This window comes from Narcine bancroftii, chromosome 2, assembly GCF_036971445.1.
Source record: "Narcine bancroftii isolate sNarBan1 chromosome 2, sNarBan1.hap1, whole genome shotgun sequence".
NCBI lineage: Eukaryota > Metazoa > Chordata > Chondrichthyes > Torpediniformes > Narcinidae > Narcine > Narcine bancroftii.
The window spans coordinates 316318730-316337260 of record NC_091470.1 but is presented as its reverse complement, the minus strand read 5'-3'; the positions used below and the strand labels follow the sequence as shown (position 1 = coordinate 316337260).

The window sequence follows — 18531 nt, the reverse complement described above, 5'->3', positions numbered from 1 at the left end:
AAACTACAGTGTATACAAAATAAATAACTGCAAGTAGATAACAAATGTAAACAAACTGTGCAATACAGAGAGAGTTTTTTAAAAAATTAATTAAATGCATAAAGGATAGCCGGTGTTGCCCGGGAAATAAAACACATGGGCTTGGCGTTGTTCCTCAGTTTCCTGCTGCCTGCCCCTTGCCTGTCTGGAGCCATGAGCACTGAGACGGGTGTATCGCTGCTGTTCTATTTCCTGCTGCCTGCTCCTTGCATATCTGGAAGCATCAACAGTGAGGTGAGACTGATGTTCCTCTGTTGTCTCTTGATTTCTCCTTTGTATAACTCTATGGGCTGCTGCCAAATTTGCTTTGCTTTTTTGGGTCCATATTGAACTCGGTTTGGGCACTTCTTTTTATTCTGAATGTACACTGATGCACAGCACTGTAACTAATTGAGGTGTCCCTAGTGCAAGTTCAATTTGTTTTGAACTTTCAAACTGCATACGACCTTAAAGGTAAAATTCAATGTGGTCATGACATTCAGCATCAAATGTTACCACAATTATAGTAAACAGTAATGCAAGTCCATAAAGGTGCCCTGAAGATATCCATGATATAATTACTAGATCCAACTAGATCTAGTTGTCAGATCGAGCATCAATCATGTTTCGCCTTCCATTGATGCTGTCTGATCCACCGAGTTCCTCCAGCATTTTGTTCTCCAGCATCTACAGATGCTCTTGTTTACCTCTCTTATCACCATTCTTACAAAACACAGTGGCAACAACAGTCTGTGAAGTTAATTACTTTCCATGGTGTATTAAGGCACATCCACAACTCTTGAAGCATTTCCACTTGAACCAGAAAGGCAGTCCCTGCATCAGTGACGACGTCACCCACATCCCATTAAGCACTCTCTGGAGCATGTGATGAAGGTGCAGAATTGAGCCGGAACAATGACGACACTACGTGCAACATTACACACTCAATATCCAGAAAAGCAAGATCAGGGGAAAAAGTGCTGATGGCTTACAGCCAATGTCATCATAGTGGAACCTGCAGCTGAAGCCAAATGACCCACCTTCTCGATGTGCAAAGGAGAAATGAACCAAACATTGCTGAAAGCAGGAAGAAATGTACAGGGTAAAAATCCAACAGAATGCTTGGTGCTGTGCCAACAACTGAATGCAAATCTCAGGGCACCCACTGGCCCTCTGACACAGGAATGCTAGGAGTTTAAGAATGGGATTTTTAAAAAAAATATCACAGCTGCATTGGCAAAAAAAAGGTCCAATGAAATATCACCAGTGCTCGAAATAAACAGATGAGGAGATGGGTGGAACCCGAGCAAGAGTTGTGCACCAGGGAAAATATCATCACCATGGAGGCTGTGGACAACAGAGTCAAACAAGGAGTAGACGAGACACCGAGCTATCGACTCACACCACGTGGACAAGACTCCAAGTGATATTACCATTCCACATGAACTCCTCAAGCATGCGAAGCCTGCAGAATCTCCCTGAGCCTCTGTGATAGTACAGATTATATCACCAATGTGTATATGTACAGATTGTAGTGTAGGATGACTGTGATTGGCTGAGAGTGTAGCCACACCTACTGGCAGGACAACCATCATTTCTGTGGTGCCCAAACTCTAATTTAGTCGCACAAGCCAGCTCTCTCCATTACCAAAGAGTCTTTGTCAACTTCATGTCCAACTAATTTTGTTCAGAAGCTCCCACACAATCAGATTTCACCAACCTTTCAGATTATGTTCCAGATTTCCACGCACCTGTACATGGGAAAAATCTCCCATTTCCCCCTTTTCCTGTTATTGTAACTTAATGAGTGCTGTTTACAAAAATCTTTTGCTGAACAGCTGCGTTAAAAACCTTAAAACGTTAAACTTCTCTATGAGACAAATCTCAACTTTTCTAAACTCTTCACAAAATTGAAACCTTGCAACATTGTTATCCTAGTAACTCCTCTTCAACTTCTCCAAAATCTTCATTAAGTTGGTCCTGTCCAGAAAAATACAAGACCCAACCATGTACTTGTCAAGGTTCAGGAACAAGAAATGGAACAGGAGTTGGCCTCAAGCTACCTCCAACCCTCTCCACCATTCAATAAGTTCATGGTTTATCTGACCTTGACCTGAACATCCTGCTCTTCCCTGTAATGCTGGAATTCCTTTTGTTGCGACATCTGTCTGATTCAGCCTTGAAAAATATGAAGTGGCTCAACCTCCACAAGTCTCTAGGGTAGGAAGAGTAAGATTCTTGATTTGTTGACAAAAGAAATGTTTTCCAGTAGTAAAACATGAAAATCTGTAGACACCATGGTTGAAGTAAAAACACATAATGCTGGAGAAATTCAGCAGCTTAAACTGCATCTTTATATAGCAAAGGTAAAAATACTTAATCAACATTTTGGGCTTGATAAAGGGCTCAGCCCCAATATGTCGGTTATGAAATTCTTTCCAGTGCCTCTTAAGTTGACTATTTCTGAATTTTGTCCCCAGTGAATAGATTCAAAGGTTCATTTTATTGTCATGCAATAAGACATTAAACTGTGATTTACATGACATCACCTTTTGTCTGCCATAAGTCATACAAAGAGAAGCCAAGAGCATTGGTCAGCGGCCCTAGCAATAGGAGAAAGAAAAACAAAGTCCCTTCAAAGTCACTGAGTGTCCATGGATCCGCCTCCAACAATCCCGCAAGCTCTGTAGCCGCAGACTCTAGTCAAGCCATCAGCAACCCAGATTCCAGATCCAAACCTCCGATACGATCGGTAAGCCTTCATTACCTGTGGCTCTTTGGGAGCCCTCTTGTCCTCAGCAGTCTACTGAACTCCAGTTCTGATACCTAGTTCCCATGAGCCAGTCTCCAGCAGTCCTTTGACTGCAAGTTGGCAGCAACCTGGTCTGTGTAGTTTCTCCAGCCACTGAGCCCCTTGCTGGTCCGCTGCCATGGTGATCATCCTAAGGGTTGTCTCCTTTACATCTCCTTCTCAATGGGAGCATTCTCCCCACTTCTGGTGCCCTGCACAGGTCCGCTGCTCCCCTTGGGTCTTTAGCAATCATGGTCCGCTGCCCAGCACAGGCACCTCACATTGGGCACAGACTGGGCGATAGGACCCAGTTGAGCAGTGCTTGCTCGCTCTCCTGGGTCAGCACCAGCGGCAGCAGCTCTGACAGTGGTACCATTTTTAAAAATTCCTCCATGAGTGTAAACATCCTCTCAGCACCGACCTTGCCAAGCCCCAAAAGAATCTTATGATTCAATGAAATCATCTCTTTAATTTTTGTGCTTCAAGAATAAAAGCCCAGCCTGCTCATCTTTCCTTTACAAGTCAACTCCTTTATCCTCTAAAATCAACTGAGTGAACATTCTGATTTTCCCCACAGCAAGTATATCCTTCCAAAGTGAGGAGAATTAAACTACACACAGTAGTCCAGGTGTGCTATCACCCACAGTTGAGCTGTAGCAAGACTTTATATCATGAATACAGCTCAGTTTATCATGTAAGCCATCTTCCTTCCAGTAAATCTATGCCCACTTTCCTCAGCCTCAGTGAAGCAGCCAAACATATTAAAGAACTGCAATAGGTTATTTCACCCCATGGAAGGAAGGAGAAAAGAACATGATTCTCTTCTCCTTCCTTGTCTTGGGCAGAAGATGCACGAGTATGAAAACTTCTACTGCCAGTTTCAGGAACAGTCCTTCTCCTCTGTTATCAAACAATTGACTGACCCCCGCCTTTGCAAAATGATGCACCCCTTGCACTGTTTTATCTAAATGTTTACTCTGTAACTCTATACTTTTGCTATATTTTACACTAACTATTACAGGTGCTCCCCTTCTTAAGCTGGTCCGACTTACAATTTTTCGAAGTTACGATAGTACAATAGTGTGACTGTCATGTACTTTCATGTAATATGTTAAAGTAAAGTATGTTGAGTTTTCCAATAAACATCCAAGGTGAATTCTTTGCAGCCTCCTTGGTTAATGACTTATTTTAGTTCAGTTGGAAAACTCGCAGGGACAGTAAGCATGACAGGGGAGAGTGGGGCAATGAGATCAGTGTGGGGTCTGATACAGCACTGTCAGGGGAGAGTGGGGCAGTGGGATCAGTGTGGGGTCTGATACAGCACAGTCGGGGGAGAGCGGGGCAGCAGGATCAGAGTGGGGACTGATACAGCGGTGTTGGGGGAGAACGAGGCAGCGGAATCAGTGTGGGGTCTAATGCAGTGCTGTCGGGGGAGAGTGGGGAAGTGGGATCAGTGTGGAAACTGATACAGCACTGTCAGGGGAGAGCGGGGCAGCGGGATCAGAGTGGGGACTAATACAGCGGTGTCAGGGAGAGCGGGGCAGCGGAATCAGTGTGGGGACTGATGCAGCGTTGTCGGGGCAGAGTGGGGCAGCAGAATCAGTGTGGGGTCTGATGCAGTGCTGTCGGGGGAGAGTGGGGAAGTGGGATCAGTGTGGGAACTGATACAGCGCTGTTGGTGTTATGCAAAGTATACCTGTATTCTTTTTCGACATTTGATTTTTGTTTCAACTTACGATGGGTTTGCCGGAGCACCTGTTTACTAAAAGATACATTGACTTGCCTGGATAGCAACACAAAGTTTTTCCACTGTATCACAGTACACATGACCATGCACAATTCAATTTTTAAAAGTTTTTTGTGTTCTATCAGGTTTACAATAAAGGCCACTATTTCACTCATCTTCCTAATTATTTGCTGTACCTGAAAGCCTTATGTTTACTATTCAAACTGTTGAATTTTTAAAAAGAAATCAAACAGAATTTGTGGTGATTGCATAAACAATTGGATAATATAAATCTAACCAAATAAAATTTGAAATGGTGAAATAACGTTGAATAGAATTACACTAAAAATCACAGAAATGCTGAATACACGCCATGGCGGCAAAGAGAAAATGATTCACTGAGGACATAGTTCAATCTCAATTGTCCTCAGTTTACCATGACAACATGATGAACCATACATCATTATTACAAGCAAGTTAAAATCATCTGTACACTAGAGCAGAATTATTATATGAAGTTCAAGTGCAAATAAAATCAGTGGCAGTACAGATTCTATCACCAATGTGTATATGTACAGATTCTAGTGTAGGATGACTGTGATTGGCTGAGAGCGTAGCCACGCCTACTGGCAGGTCTTAAAGGATTGCTCCTAGCCAGACCAGGACATTCTGGACTGGTCAACCTACATGTGATATGCTCTAGTCTTTTAGTTAATAAAAGCCTTGGTTTGGATCAACAAGTCTTTGGTTCTTTCGACGCGCTCTAGAATGGCAACCCTTTCAGTTTTTTTAAAAGTTAAAAATAACACATTAATGAACAATAACTCAGAACCTTACAAACATTGAAGGCATTTAATAATCAGGTATAAATTGTGATCTTACCAAGATTCCTCTTTTGGGGGTCAGAAGATGGCAGAGGAGAAACCGCAGTACGTGCTGATTGACCATCCTTACAATCCTTACCCTTAAAACCAGGGCAACACCTCCATGCCAGCTGAGTCACCATCTTAAATGCAACTTTATACGTAGGGCGAAAATGGGTCCGATATCTATTTGGAAATTAGGTCAAGAAAATTGCATGAAACATCAAGATATTGAAGTTAAAATCCATTGTCGGATTCCCTGTGCCCTATTCTATTACAGTGAAAAAGAACCAGGTTTTGCAGATAATGCCCAGAATTAGAATTCTGCATCGTGTTCCTCATTGTAAAACAAAATAATATATAGAATATTTGAAAATAAAGTACAAATTCTGGAGATACTCTGGGTAGATTATCATTCCAAAACATCAAATCCTTCACTCTCCACAGGGGCCATGTGACCCAGATTTTTCCAGCAGTTTTTAAATTTTCTTTTATTCTATAAATATCTTGAATTAATTAGTTTGGAATTTATTCTACCTTTCCCATATCCTGCCAAATTTGCTTAATAAACCAATGGCCATGCCAAAGTACTTCAAAATTTGACTTAGCTTTTATCTTGAATGGTCAACGAATCATTCACAAGATGTATAAAATAATGAAAGTTTATCATCTAACTGTACACATACTGGACAATGTTTCTTCAAACCACCATGTGCCCATACACAAAGCACATCATGTAATAATCACAAATATAAATAGCGATATCATGCAAAATAAATGTGTAATGGCCTTTTTAAACAATGCAGAAGCTGTAACATTGCCTCCTTCATTCTGCTATGCATCTTAACCATTTAAAGTAGCAAACCTTCAGTTATTCTTTATCCAACAATGTCCCACTACCCATTTCATACCACACCATAAACAGGTGATGGATTTCATGAGCAGGTGCCTTGTAGGTGTTTCATGAAAAAGGTCAATTTGAAGGGAATATAATGGCCACAGCAAATGCAACTGATTCAAATATGGAAGTGCAAGCAATAGAGTCATTTAGTAGCAGAATTCACATAAAGATCTCAAATTTTACATGTGCATTCTTTTATAAAAATTAAACAGTCCTTTCATTCTAGGACGTTTGCTCCTTTTTTAACGGAATGCCTGCTGTCTAAAAAGCACCGAGTCTGAATGGGATGGGTTGGTGGGGGGGGCATTCTAGTCCTGGCTTTTTTCCGGAAGCAGGCCTAGTAACAGTGCCGGAATGCCAGCTGTGTAAAAGATCCTTCTGGCATTCCTGGACGATTTCAAGTCAGGATGTGTATGTGTTCCATAATTTTTTTTTAGTCTATTTACGGGTAAGCATTTAAAATTTGGACAAAGCATGCAAGTAGGACACCAGAAAATATTTTTTAATAATAATACTATCGCTGTCCTGCTCTGCCCTCACTCATGGAGGGGGGTAATCACAAAGTGTGGCTGGGTCCAGCACCAACTCAGTAAGGTATCATTTCCAGTACACTAGGTCTGCCAGATGGAGCTGCAATTATACAGTAAAGGTAAAAGGCAGAGTCGATCTGGGTGACAAGTCGTTCACTAGGCAGGCACTTGGGATTCAGCCCATCTCGGATGCATGCTCCCATAAATGCAGAAGTCTGAAATGAGCTGTAGATGAAATGGCTGGAGCTGGAGATGAGTTGAAATGAGTGATGCATCCTCTTCTAGACTCACTGTTGTTGGGAGGATAATGAGAGATCATTTAATTCATCAGTACATAATCCATTGTTTTGACAGGACAAATGTGGGGTGGCTATTGGTCTTTCAAAATAGGGATAAAAAGAATAAATGGGTACTGAATCTGGAACTTGACAAAAGGAGGGTGTGAATATTCAGTTACTGAATGTATTTAAGACAGTCACTGACAGACCTTCAGATATGAAGGGAGAGGAGATTAATGTTAGGGAGTGGCATTGTGATAAAATACCATCCCCCGCACTGATCCCACCGTCCTGTTCTCAGCTGTCTCTAGTCACCTTGTGCTGTGAGCAAGCTGGTCCATGGGTTTATCCTCAGATTGAACAGTCTGAAGCCCACTGCCCCACTACCCTCCTGAGAGCAACCAGCCCCCAACAGTAGCTAGCGGTGATTAGTAAGGGATTACTTAAGGTGGTAGATGAGTGGAAAAAAAGTTTGAAATCCACTGTGATAGATCAATACTTGCGGTAGATCTTCCCACCCTCTTTTATACATGGTACACGTTTTATTAAATTGTGCATGAATTTTCCCACGCTTTTATGTATGTGTTTTCCCACTACAATTTTCCCACATTCACTTTTCTATTAATTGATATGTTTTAATAAAAGTAATATTCGATTGCAAACACTTGTGTCCCAACTCATCTCTCTTGAACCTGACACACTTTCTCAACACAATGATCAATGTGGGGACTGACAACATCACTGCCATTGTTACTCACCATTATCAGCTTAATTTCAACCTCTATTACAAGACTGGAGGAATATTTTGAGGAAAAATAAGTGGGTCAAACATGTCGTAAAATCCATTATGTTGCACGTGACACTAGACGCGGATGCCATTGAATTACACATCCTGCCTCTTTTGCTCACGGAATGCTGGCTTGCTGTATAAAAAGACACACTGATCCAGAAAAATGCTGGTTTTGTTCATTTCAGTAAAAAAATACAAAGCCTTTCCATCTCAGACATAATCTGTCCACAAATGAATGTTGTATCAAATTGGACTAAATAGCAATGATACACAAGGAACTGTGAAGCACAATAATAAAAGACTTTCACTTGAAGCACTTGGGGATTGCAAACAGAAAGCAGCAAGTTTGTCTATTGCATAATATAAAATTGTGCCAGAACTTTCCAAGCTGCCTGGATAGCACACAAACTGTTTTCACTGTATCTCAGTACAAAAAATGATACCTATTTAAAAAAAAAAGGTCTGAAAATGCACTTCAAATTTAAGAAGCAGAGAGGTAAGCAAGCACAATGAAAAGGCCCCTGTGAACCTCTGGGTTTTAATGTTCTGCTGATTGACAGATTATCTGTAAAAGCACCAGGATACTCTGCTACAAAAGCATTGTTGCACAGGCACAGCCAAGGGTCTGGAAAGGAAGGTAAAGCTGTAGCAGTTGAAACAAAGAAAAGCTCGCTATAAGTATATAGATAAAGTTTTATGTTTGAAAGCACTAGGTGGATTGGAGATGGGAAAATTCACTAGCAGGGATATTGTGAAAAAATCCAAGAGTTAACGAGGAGGAATTGGAGGGAGATTCAGAAAGGTTGGCACTTCACCACCATGTCTTTCATGAAAGGCAGAAATGAGGAAGATAGTGAGAAACCTACCGTTTAAACCTACCCAGCTGCAGGAAACAAAGCTCTGAAAATAGTTGATTTTAACTTTCCACATATTGACTGGGGCTCCCATACCATGAAAGGGCTGGATAGATTAGAACAAACCTGGGCCACATCCGGCCCTTTGGCTGTCCCTGACCAGCCCACATAAGGGCTAGATAGTGGCTGAATGGGTACTGGGTTTCAGGCTCGGGTTACCGTCATCCAGGTTCTGGTCGCGGTTTCCGAACGGCCTGGGAACAGAATGGAGCTGCAGTGTACGGTGGAGGGAAACAGCAGGACCAACAGAATGTTCTAGTATCAGCAGGACCCTGGGAAGGGGCCTCATAACCTGTTTTACTCCATGGCCAGAGGTCACGTGGGAACAGTGAACTGTTTATCCGCAGAGAGACCAGGCGACAACCTGTTTATACTGAAGTCTGCCAACCTGAGCGCAGCCCTCTCGGCCCCGTATCTCAGCACTTGGGGTCTACACGGTGCCACGAGCTGTCGACAAGGCCCTACAAAAGCATTCCCACCGCAGCAGTGAAGTGAGGCGGAACCAGCGGCAGGGGAACAGGTGCCTCTGCGCCTAGGGTGGAAATGTCAGTCAGAAGCTTGAGAGGCGGGGGCTTGTGGAAGGGGTTGGCACCAATTCATATGACGTCTGAGAGAGAGCTCATCTCTCCAACTCCCGAATACTATTGCTAAATATGGCGTGTCTAATTTAAATAGAGAGAGAGAGGATTGGAGAGAGAAAGAGAGAAAGGGAGTGAAAGAGAAGGAGGGAGAATGTGATTGGTGGAGGGAGATTGGCAGGGAGAGGAGAGAGATCGAGGAGAGAGGGGGAAAATATCAGAGGGTCTGCGGGGGCACAGAGAGCAAGAAAGGGCAATAGGGAGTTTGGCAGGGTGTTGGACAGTATAGAACGTAAATAAAGTTATTGATTGTTAATAAGAGAATGAATTCGCAGAGGGGAGATCGAGAGATGGACAAGAGAAGGGGAAAATAGGGTGAGTAAAACAAAATGGGTAGAGTGGGAGGAATGAGGGGTGAGAGGGTGTGTGCGAGGGTGACGGAGTGGGGGAGACTGGGTGAAAGTGATCGGCGAGAGATGTAGAAGGAGGAGAGGGAGGGAGAAATCTATTGGAAAGAATGAATGAGAGAGAGTGAGGGAGGTGGATTGGAAAGAATGAGTGATAAAGGGCGGAGAGCGAGAGGAGAGAGAGGTAGCCTACATATATAAATCTATGCTTGTGCACACCTTTTCCTTTATTCAGTTTACGAGTTTACAAGCGTAAGCCCACAAAAATGTCCGCTCATGCTTAAAAAAAGATTGATGCAGAATGCAGAGTTTTTAACAAAACATAGACTACTAAGTATTTATTTACTGAAGTCAGAGGTAAAGCTGTGTGTTTAGTTTGTGGAGAGCAGATCGTCGTGTTTAAGGACTACAATTTGAATCGCCATTACGAGACTAAATACGCGGAGAAATACAAAAACCTGACTGATGCCGAACGGGCACAGACATCTGATGCTGCAAAAGCAACAAGGCTTTTTTTTAAACCAAGCTTCATACATCCAGGGATGCAGCAACCAAGACTAGTTTTGTGATATCCTACAAAATCACTAAAAACAGTAAGTCATGCTCTGAGGGGAGTTCATCAAAGAGTGTTTGGTGGACTCTGCAATGCTAATATGCCCCGAGAAAAAAGAAGCATTTGAGAACATCCCCCTCTCCAGACAAACAGTGATGAGAAGGATCGAGGACATTGCGGGAAACCTGGAGCTTTAGCTCCAAAATAAAGTGGACAATATTGATTTTTTTTCTCCTTGGCTTTGGATGAGACCTATGATGTCCACGACGCTGCCCAGTTACTCGTCTATGTCCGTGGGATAACAAAGGACTTTAAGATTATGGAGAAGCTGGCGGCAATGCAATGAATGAAAGGGACAACGTCAGGGAGTGATTTGTTCATGGAGGTAAATGCATGCCTGGACAAGCTGGGACTGAAATTGAACAAATTGGCAGGTGTTACAATGGATGGTGATCCAAATTTAACGGGGGAAAACATTGGATTTTTGAAACAGATGTAAGATGTTATTGATGTTGTAACTAAAATAGTTAACTTCATCAGGGCACGAGCATTAAATCACAGACAGTTTGTTGCATTCATGGAGGAGCATGAGACTGAACATGGTGACATAGATTACCACACAACTGTAAGATGGCTCAGCCTGGGCAAAGTGCTGAAAAGTGTTTGGGACCTGAAAGCAGAGATTCAAGAGTTTTGTGAGAAGAAAGCAAAGATATACCAGAGCTCTCAGATGGGAACTGGTTGGCAGATCTTGCATTTGCTGTTGATATGACTGCACCGATGAATGAACTAAATACCAAACTGCAACATAGGGGCCTTTTTGTTCATGAAATGTACAGCCTGATGAAGGCTTTCATGAGAAAGTTGAAGTTACTTTTAAACCAACTGGAGAGCAACACTCTCATTCACATGCAAACTCTGAAAGAAGTCATACCATCAGCTGATCACCTCCACAGGTAACTCATCCACATTAGGAGCACTGCATGGTGAGTTTTCAAGATGATTTGAAGACTTCCAAATGCAGGGAGGAGTCACGTGATGGAGTAGTGGCCGGACGGTGAACTCCAGCCCTCTCCAGAAAAGTCGGGAAAAACAAGAGAAAACACAAAGGCACAGAAATAAAAGTTACAGAAAAGTGAGTATAAAGGTGGAAAGAAGATGGCGACAAAAAAAGAAAAATCGAAAGCAACGGTAAGAAGAGAGGAAGAGAAGACAAAGGAGGAAAAAGGTGAAGGCCTTACCTGTCCGAAGAGGCCCGCTGCGGAGAGAGAAACCCGCTCCCTCAGGTCGGTAAATAATGGACTACAAAAATGGCTCACAGAGCCGAGTAAAAGTGCGCAACCGCGCATGCGCGATACTTCGTGCATGCGCGATGCGAATGAAAAAAACACACCGACGGGAGGGGGGACCAGCTGGGGAGTCGATCTCCACAGCCGGCAACGACAGCTGCAGAACACCTGCAGCAAGAAGAGACCACAGAAGACAATAGAAACAAGAAAGAAGAGGAGGAAAGGGCAACAAAGAAACAACAGATGGTCAACCCAGAGGAAGAAGAAGAGGAAGAGTATGGTGAAATAGAAGAAGAAAAGAAAGGCAAGGTAAAGGATATACTTGCTCTTATTAAAGGATACATGGAGTCATTTAAAGAATGGCAAACACAGGAATTTAAGGATTTAAGAAAAAGAATAAACAACACAGAAGAGAAAATAAATAAAATGGAGATGACCTTAACAGAAATGGGAAAAAAAATGGACAAGATGGAAGAGCGGGCAGTAGCAGCAGAAATGGAGGTAGAAGACTTAAAAAAGAAATTGGAGAAATCTAATAAAAAAACTAAAGAGACACAAGAACTACTAGCTCAAAAAATAGATACAATGGAAAACCATAACAGAAGAAATAACATAAAGATAGTGGGCCTTAAGGAAGATGAAGAAGGCAAGAATATGAGGGAGTTTATAAAAGAGTGGATCCCTAAGACCCTAGGATGTCCAGAACTACAGCAAGAAATGGAAATAGAAAGGGCACATAGAGTATTGGCCTCTAAACCACAACCACAACAAAAACCAAGATCTATTGTAGTAAAATTCCTAAGATATATTACAAGAGAAAAGGTACTGGAGAAGACAATGGAAAAAGTAAGAGAGGACAATGGAAAAAGTAAGAGAGGGCAATAAACCACTGGAGTATAAAGGGCAAAAAATCTTCATCTATCCAGGTATAAGTTTTGAACTCCTGAAGAAGAGAAAAGAGTTCAATACAGCAAAGGCGATTTTATGGAAGAAAGGGTATAAATTTATACTAAAGCATCCAGCGGTATTGAAAATATTTATTCCAGGACAACAAAACAGACTATTCTCGGATCCAGAAGAAGCACGAAAATTTGCAGAACAATTACAAAAATAGACTGAGGGAGGAAGACGGGTAATGAGAGTTAAAATGATCACAATTGATATGTATGTGGGTAAAGACAAAAATAGACTGAGGGATGAAGACGGGTAATGAGAGTAAAAATGATCACGATTGATATGTATGCGGGTAAAGAGGTATAAGAGTGAATAGAGACAATGAGCATACATGAATGTATCTGTACTTAGAGGAAAATATAGATAGAATTAATAAGGGAAGGTAATGGAATAGAGAGAATAAGGAGGGAATTAAAAGAGTGACCTTTGTGACATATGAAAAGTGAAATCTTTTCTGGGGGAGGCGGGGTGGGGGGAAATAGCGGTCACTGCAAAATCAGTTGACGCTTGCGAGTGGATTCGCAAATCCAAATGGAGAGGGGAGATGTGGTTGTCCGACAAGGGATAAAGGACAACTCAGGAGGTGAAGGGGAGATTGGGGATAAATAAGATAGAAATAGGAGAATAAGGAAAATGTTGGATGTTGTAGGAATGTTGTCTTATAAAGAGTTGAAAATAAGAAAACAGAAATGGAAAAGGAGGAAAGGTAATGATGGAAAAACGGAAAGAGAAGATAAACAAAATATAAAAGGGCTACGCTGAACTATATGTCTTTAAATATTAATGGAATACATAACCAAATTAAAAGGAAGAAACTACCAAATTTAAATGAATAAATGTATTCCATTAGAAAAAATAACATATTGGTTAAGAAATAATATTGAAATATTCGAACAAGTATAGGAGCCTTACATTAAATACAATAGCGAAAACTTACCAGGGACAAACATTACCTAAGTTGATGGAAGGAGAAGGAAAGAAAAGAATGGACTCAGTAGAATTTCTGGTGTAATTTTGTTGAATGACAACATTGTCTGACTGGCTTAATGCAACCTAGATTGTATACCTAAAATGGATGAGAGGGGGGGGTGGGGGGGTGGTTTGGGAGGAAAGGGGGGGGGAGAAAAAGTCACTGTATATGTGTGAAAAAGAAATAGTGTATATCATGGCTAATGTGATTTATGGTGTGAAAAAAAAAACTTCCAAATGCACATGATTTCCTCTCTCTTTACCTTTAAATACATCCAGTGATGCTCAGTTGGAACTCATTGACCTGACACTGGCAATGCACTTTAAGTCAGTATCACTGCTGGATTTTTACTCTTCTCTCAAGGAGGAGAACTTTCCACACATGAGGAGGCATGCTCAGAAGATATTGGTTCTCTTTGGATCTACCCTCATATGTGAACAAACATTCTCAGTGATGAAGTTTAACAAATTCAGGTATAAATCCTTTCTGTCAGCTGTCCTTCACATATCCACCTCAGACATTCAGCCTGACTTCGATGCACTTGTTCAAGCCCAACAGAGACTAGATTTCTCTCACTTAACTAAAAGAACTGAAATACAGCAAATGAGGTGGTTGGACTACAAGCAAAATGGTAATAACAATTTGTATAAAGCTGATTTAATGCTGGTCTTTCAAAAATGGAACATTTCTGAACATGCACATTTTGTTTACAATTGTTTTGGGTCATTTTGATTAAATAAATGATTTTTCCTAAGCTTATTTTCCATTGCTTAATCATCACATTTACTCTTACCTGTCGCATCTTGTCAAAACAATGCAATTTACTGCTTTATAAAGAGATAGAATTAATATTAAGCATAATTTAGTTCAGCCTATTGGTCCGGCCCTCCACAATATTTTCTGTTTCTCATGTATCCCCTTGGGAAAACTAATTGCCCACCCCTGGATTCGAGCAATGGTTCCCAACCTTTTTCTTTCCACTCACAGACCACTTTAAGTAATCCCTATGCAATCGGTGCTCTATGATTAGTAAGGGATTGCTTAAGGTGGTTTGTGAGTGGGAAGGGAAGGTTAAGAACCAGTGCTCTAGACCCAATTGTTACTGAAATATTTTCCTCGAGACAAATTGTCATTGGCTCATTTCCTTTGGAGTTATGAAACTGTGCACATAACGAGTCAATTAGGTAAGATTAAAACAGTGGTTGAGAACCATTGGATTAGAGGTTGTCAAGTGTTGTGGAAAGTTTCGTAAAGTGTGTTGTGTGTGTGTGTGTGTGTGTGTGTGTGTGCGCGCGCGCGCGCCCGCGCGCGCTTATATAAAAATATACAGAGATGCCAATACTGACTCTGTGATTAAAGAACAGGATAGGATAGGTGATGGAGATGTGTGTCATGGAACACTTTGGCTTCAGTGATCACAATGTTATCAGTTTCAAGATAATTATATATTCATTTGTGGACAGATGCAGATATAAGCAACAAGGAGCCAATGAGGTTCTTGAGGAGTATTAAAAAAATTGCAAGAAAAATCTTAAGAAGGATATCAGTAGGGTTAAAAGAAGGCGATGATGTTGCAATGGCAAGGGGAGGGAAAATCTTAAAGGCCTCAACAGGTATATTAAGAGCAAAAGGATCGCAAGGAGGAAAAAAACTAGTCCTCTTGAAGATCACAGCGGCCAGTTATGTATGGAGCCAAAATAGATGGGGGAAGTCTTAAATGTGAATTTTGCATCCATATTTACTCAGGAAACCGATGAGGTCATGGAAACTATACAGATTAAAGAGGAGGTGCTTGCTGTCTTAAGGCAAATAGGGTGATAAAGCTACAAGGCCTGACAAGATATTGGCTTGGAATATTGGGCTTGTATAGCAATTGCATGGGCCCTAGCAGATACATTTAACATGTACTTAGCCATGGGTGAATTTCCAGAGGATTAGAAGATAGCTCATGTTGTACCATTGTTTAAAAAATTATCTGGGAAATTATAGGCCAGTGATTCTGACATCAGTAGTAGGTAAATTATTGGAATATATTCTAAGAGATTGGAAAGAGTCCAGAGGAGATTCACAAGGATGATTCTGGGAATGGAAGGGTTATCATATTAGGAGTGTTTGACAGCTGTTGGCTGTAATCATTGGAATTTAGGAGAATGAGGTGGGATTTCATTGAAACATTTTGAATGTTGAAAGGCATGGACAGAATAAATATAGAAAGGTTGTTTCCCATGGTTATTCCAGGAGATGCATTATGATTACTTAATTATTAGTCACAATAATCTGCTTGGAAATGTGAACAGCCTTAATTTTTTCCTACTGGAGTCAATAAGGCCAGATCAGTCCGATGAGGAGTCCATTGCAACTGTGACCAGGGAGCAAATTTGGAATCCAGATTGTTTAATCGATGTGACGCCACAAAAATGCCAAGAGAATCAGTACCAATGAAATAGAGTAACTCTGTAAAGGTGCTGCAGTCCTTAGTTAATCTTTAAGAAATCTTTCCATCTATTCCTGACTTTTAGCAGCACGTCCACAGAAGCGCAAAGATGGCTAATTATTTAAACTCTTGGATTTGCTATTTACACATTTGAAACATAACATCGAGAGAGAGAGTCACAAGTAATAACAATATCCATTTTTAAAATTAAAATATTCCATGGAAGGATAATCGACTTGTTAGTGTCAATAAATGAATATCTAAATATGTTTTATGTCGGATATGATGTTGCTTTAAAGCAATGGTTCTCAGCCTTTTCTTTCCACTCCAAAGGAAATGGGCTAATGACAATTTTTCTGAAGCAAAATATTTCAGTAACAATTGGGTCTAGAACAGTGGTTCTCAGCCTTCCCTTCCCACTCACATGCCACCTTAAGCAATCCCTTATTAAACACAGAGCACAGTTGGCATAGGGAATACTTAAAGTGGTATGTGAGTGGAAAGAAAAAGATTGAGAACCACTGCTTTAAAAGATTCTAATCTCCAACTTCGTTTTACATTGCAATATAGTAGTAATGGCCCAAAATCGGTTCCTCCAACCTTGTCTTTCCACTGCCATCACACTTTCCTCTCATCGCACATGCATCAGCCGGCACTATTTAGGGCACCTTTAAAATATATGCTACAGCCCCCTCAATACCTTAACCCAGCACTGACAAGAGGGCACAACAGCAAGATTTAAGGGTATCTCTATTTAGAACAGAGATGCAGAGAATTTCTTTAGTGAGATAAATCTGTGGAATTTGTTGCCAGAGGCAGTTGTGGAGGCCAGGTCACTGGGTGTATTTAAGGCAGAGATTGACAGATTCTTGATTAGCTAAGGCATCAAAGGTTATGTATGGGGAGAAAGCCGAGCAATTGGGCTGTGGAAAAATGGATTAGCTCACAATTAAATGGTGGGTCAGACTCAATTGCTGAAGAGCCTATCTCTGCTCCTATATCTTATGGTTTCAATGGAAGATTAGGCGGAGTTTCACGCCAAGAGTGGTGGGAACATGGAATAAACTGCCAGCTGAATTGGTGAACGCAAACTCAATTTTGACATTTAAAATGCATGGAGTGATACAGTCTGAGTATAGGTGAGTGAGACTAGGCAAAATAATAATTTGGCACAGACTACAAGGGCCTGTTTTTGTGCTGTAGTGATCTCTGGTTATGTGAAAAACTGAAAGAACACGAAAGAGGTGATTCTCGGTATGTTTAGAGATAAACACCATACTAATATTTGAGTTCAAGCAATGGATATAGTTACAGTAATCAAAAAGAAAATGAAATTCAATTCTGTTGGTGCCTACTTTTACAAGTGTAGTTCTTGTGTAAATGACAAAAATTCACATTGAACAATGTACAGATGCACTGAGATTCTTGGTGCAGCCCGATACGCAAGATATACTGAAATTTACACAAGAACAACCAGTTCAACTAAATTTCTAGAGCAAGACTAGGTTAAAATTCTTTTAGATGGAAGAATGCATTATGGCATGTATAAGTAAGTGTAAAGATATTATCTGGCAATATTTGATGCAGTTTTCGTGTGTGCACTCTAAAAGTAAGCACACATCATCGAGCTTTCTACATATGACCATACTCCTCTGGAGACTGGAAACCTACATCGACTGTCCATACACATTAAAGTGCTTCTTTCATCTGTGAAAATCTAATCTCGCCGATCTGAGAATTTGTTACCAACAGACACAAGGACCACAAGCAAAGTAAGCAATTCCAAATTACTAATGGGCTTTTTAAAAGGAATACAGGTTAACTTAAATTTCAACATTTGTGGATAAGACATGGCTAACTGTTCAGCTATTATTTAAGCTCTTTCCTTACAGCTGAAACTTCTAATTAACTAAAGTGTAAGGCGCAACAGATTGATTAAAGGAATGTTATTTTACAGCCCTGCTTGCAGCTGCCCACTTCAACTGACTTATCAGTTTTAATTACAGGGGTTAACCACAGTCAAACTCCAGAAAATTTGAAAGCATTTCCTACAGGGAACCCATCTATTTGATCAAAGTTGTTAATTTAGGCAGAAAATACACTACACTGGCAAAGGTCTTCAAATCAAAGGGAAAGTAAACAGAACATATTTTATGACAAATGTTCATTTTTAAAAATGCCTAATCACTAAATTTTATCTTATTACATATCTTTCATTTAATTCATAATACTACTTCCCTCCAGACTAGGCAGAAACAAAAGGCGCAGTTGTAAGATGGACATCTGTCAGCTACCCTGGGAAAATGGGTCAAGATGCAGGTGGGCAGGGAAGGCACAGCTGTGCTCAACTCATCCTGTTCACATTTTAGATAGAGGCCCCACTGAAGGCATTATTTATGTATATTTTGATTCAATTCCAAATGAAAATTATAAAATGTTAGAAATTTTACTGCCAATAAAGATCTTGGCTTTTTATTGTTTTAAATTCAACTTCAGGCCAGAGGTATTTTTGAAACATGGACATTTGAAGAGATT

General features: G+C 40.8%; 1 protein-coding gene across 2 annotated transcripts in view; it reads right to left on the bottom strand.

The window, feature by feature from the left end:
- The window catches only part of LOC138755551 (EMILIN-2-like), a 112904-nt gene that overhangs the window by 91657 nt on the left and 2716 nt on the right, over nucleotides 1-18531 (bottom strand). For both annotated transcript variants that reach the window (XM_069921742.1, XM_069921741.1), the window contains exon 3: nucleotides 5418-5584. In XM_069921742.1, coding sequence (XP_069777843.1) covers nucleotides 5418-5584 — 167 coding nt within the window. The remainder of the gene's footprint in view (nucleotides 1-5417; nucleotides 5585-18531) is intronic.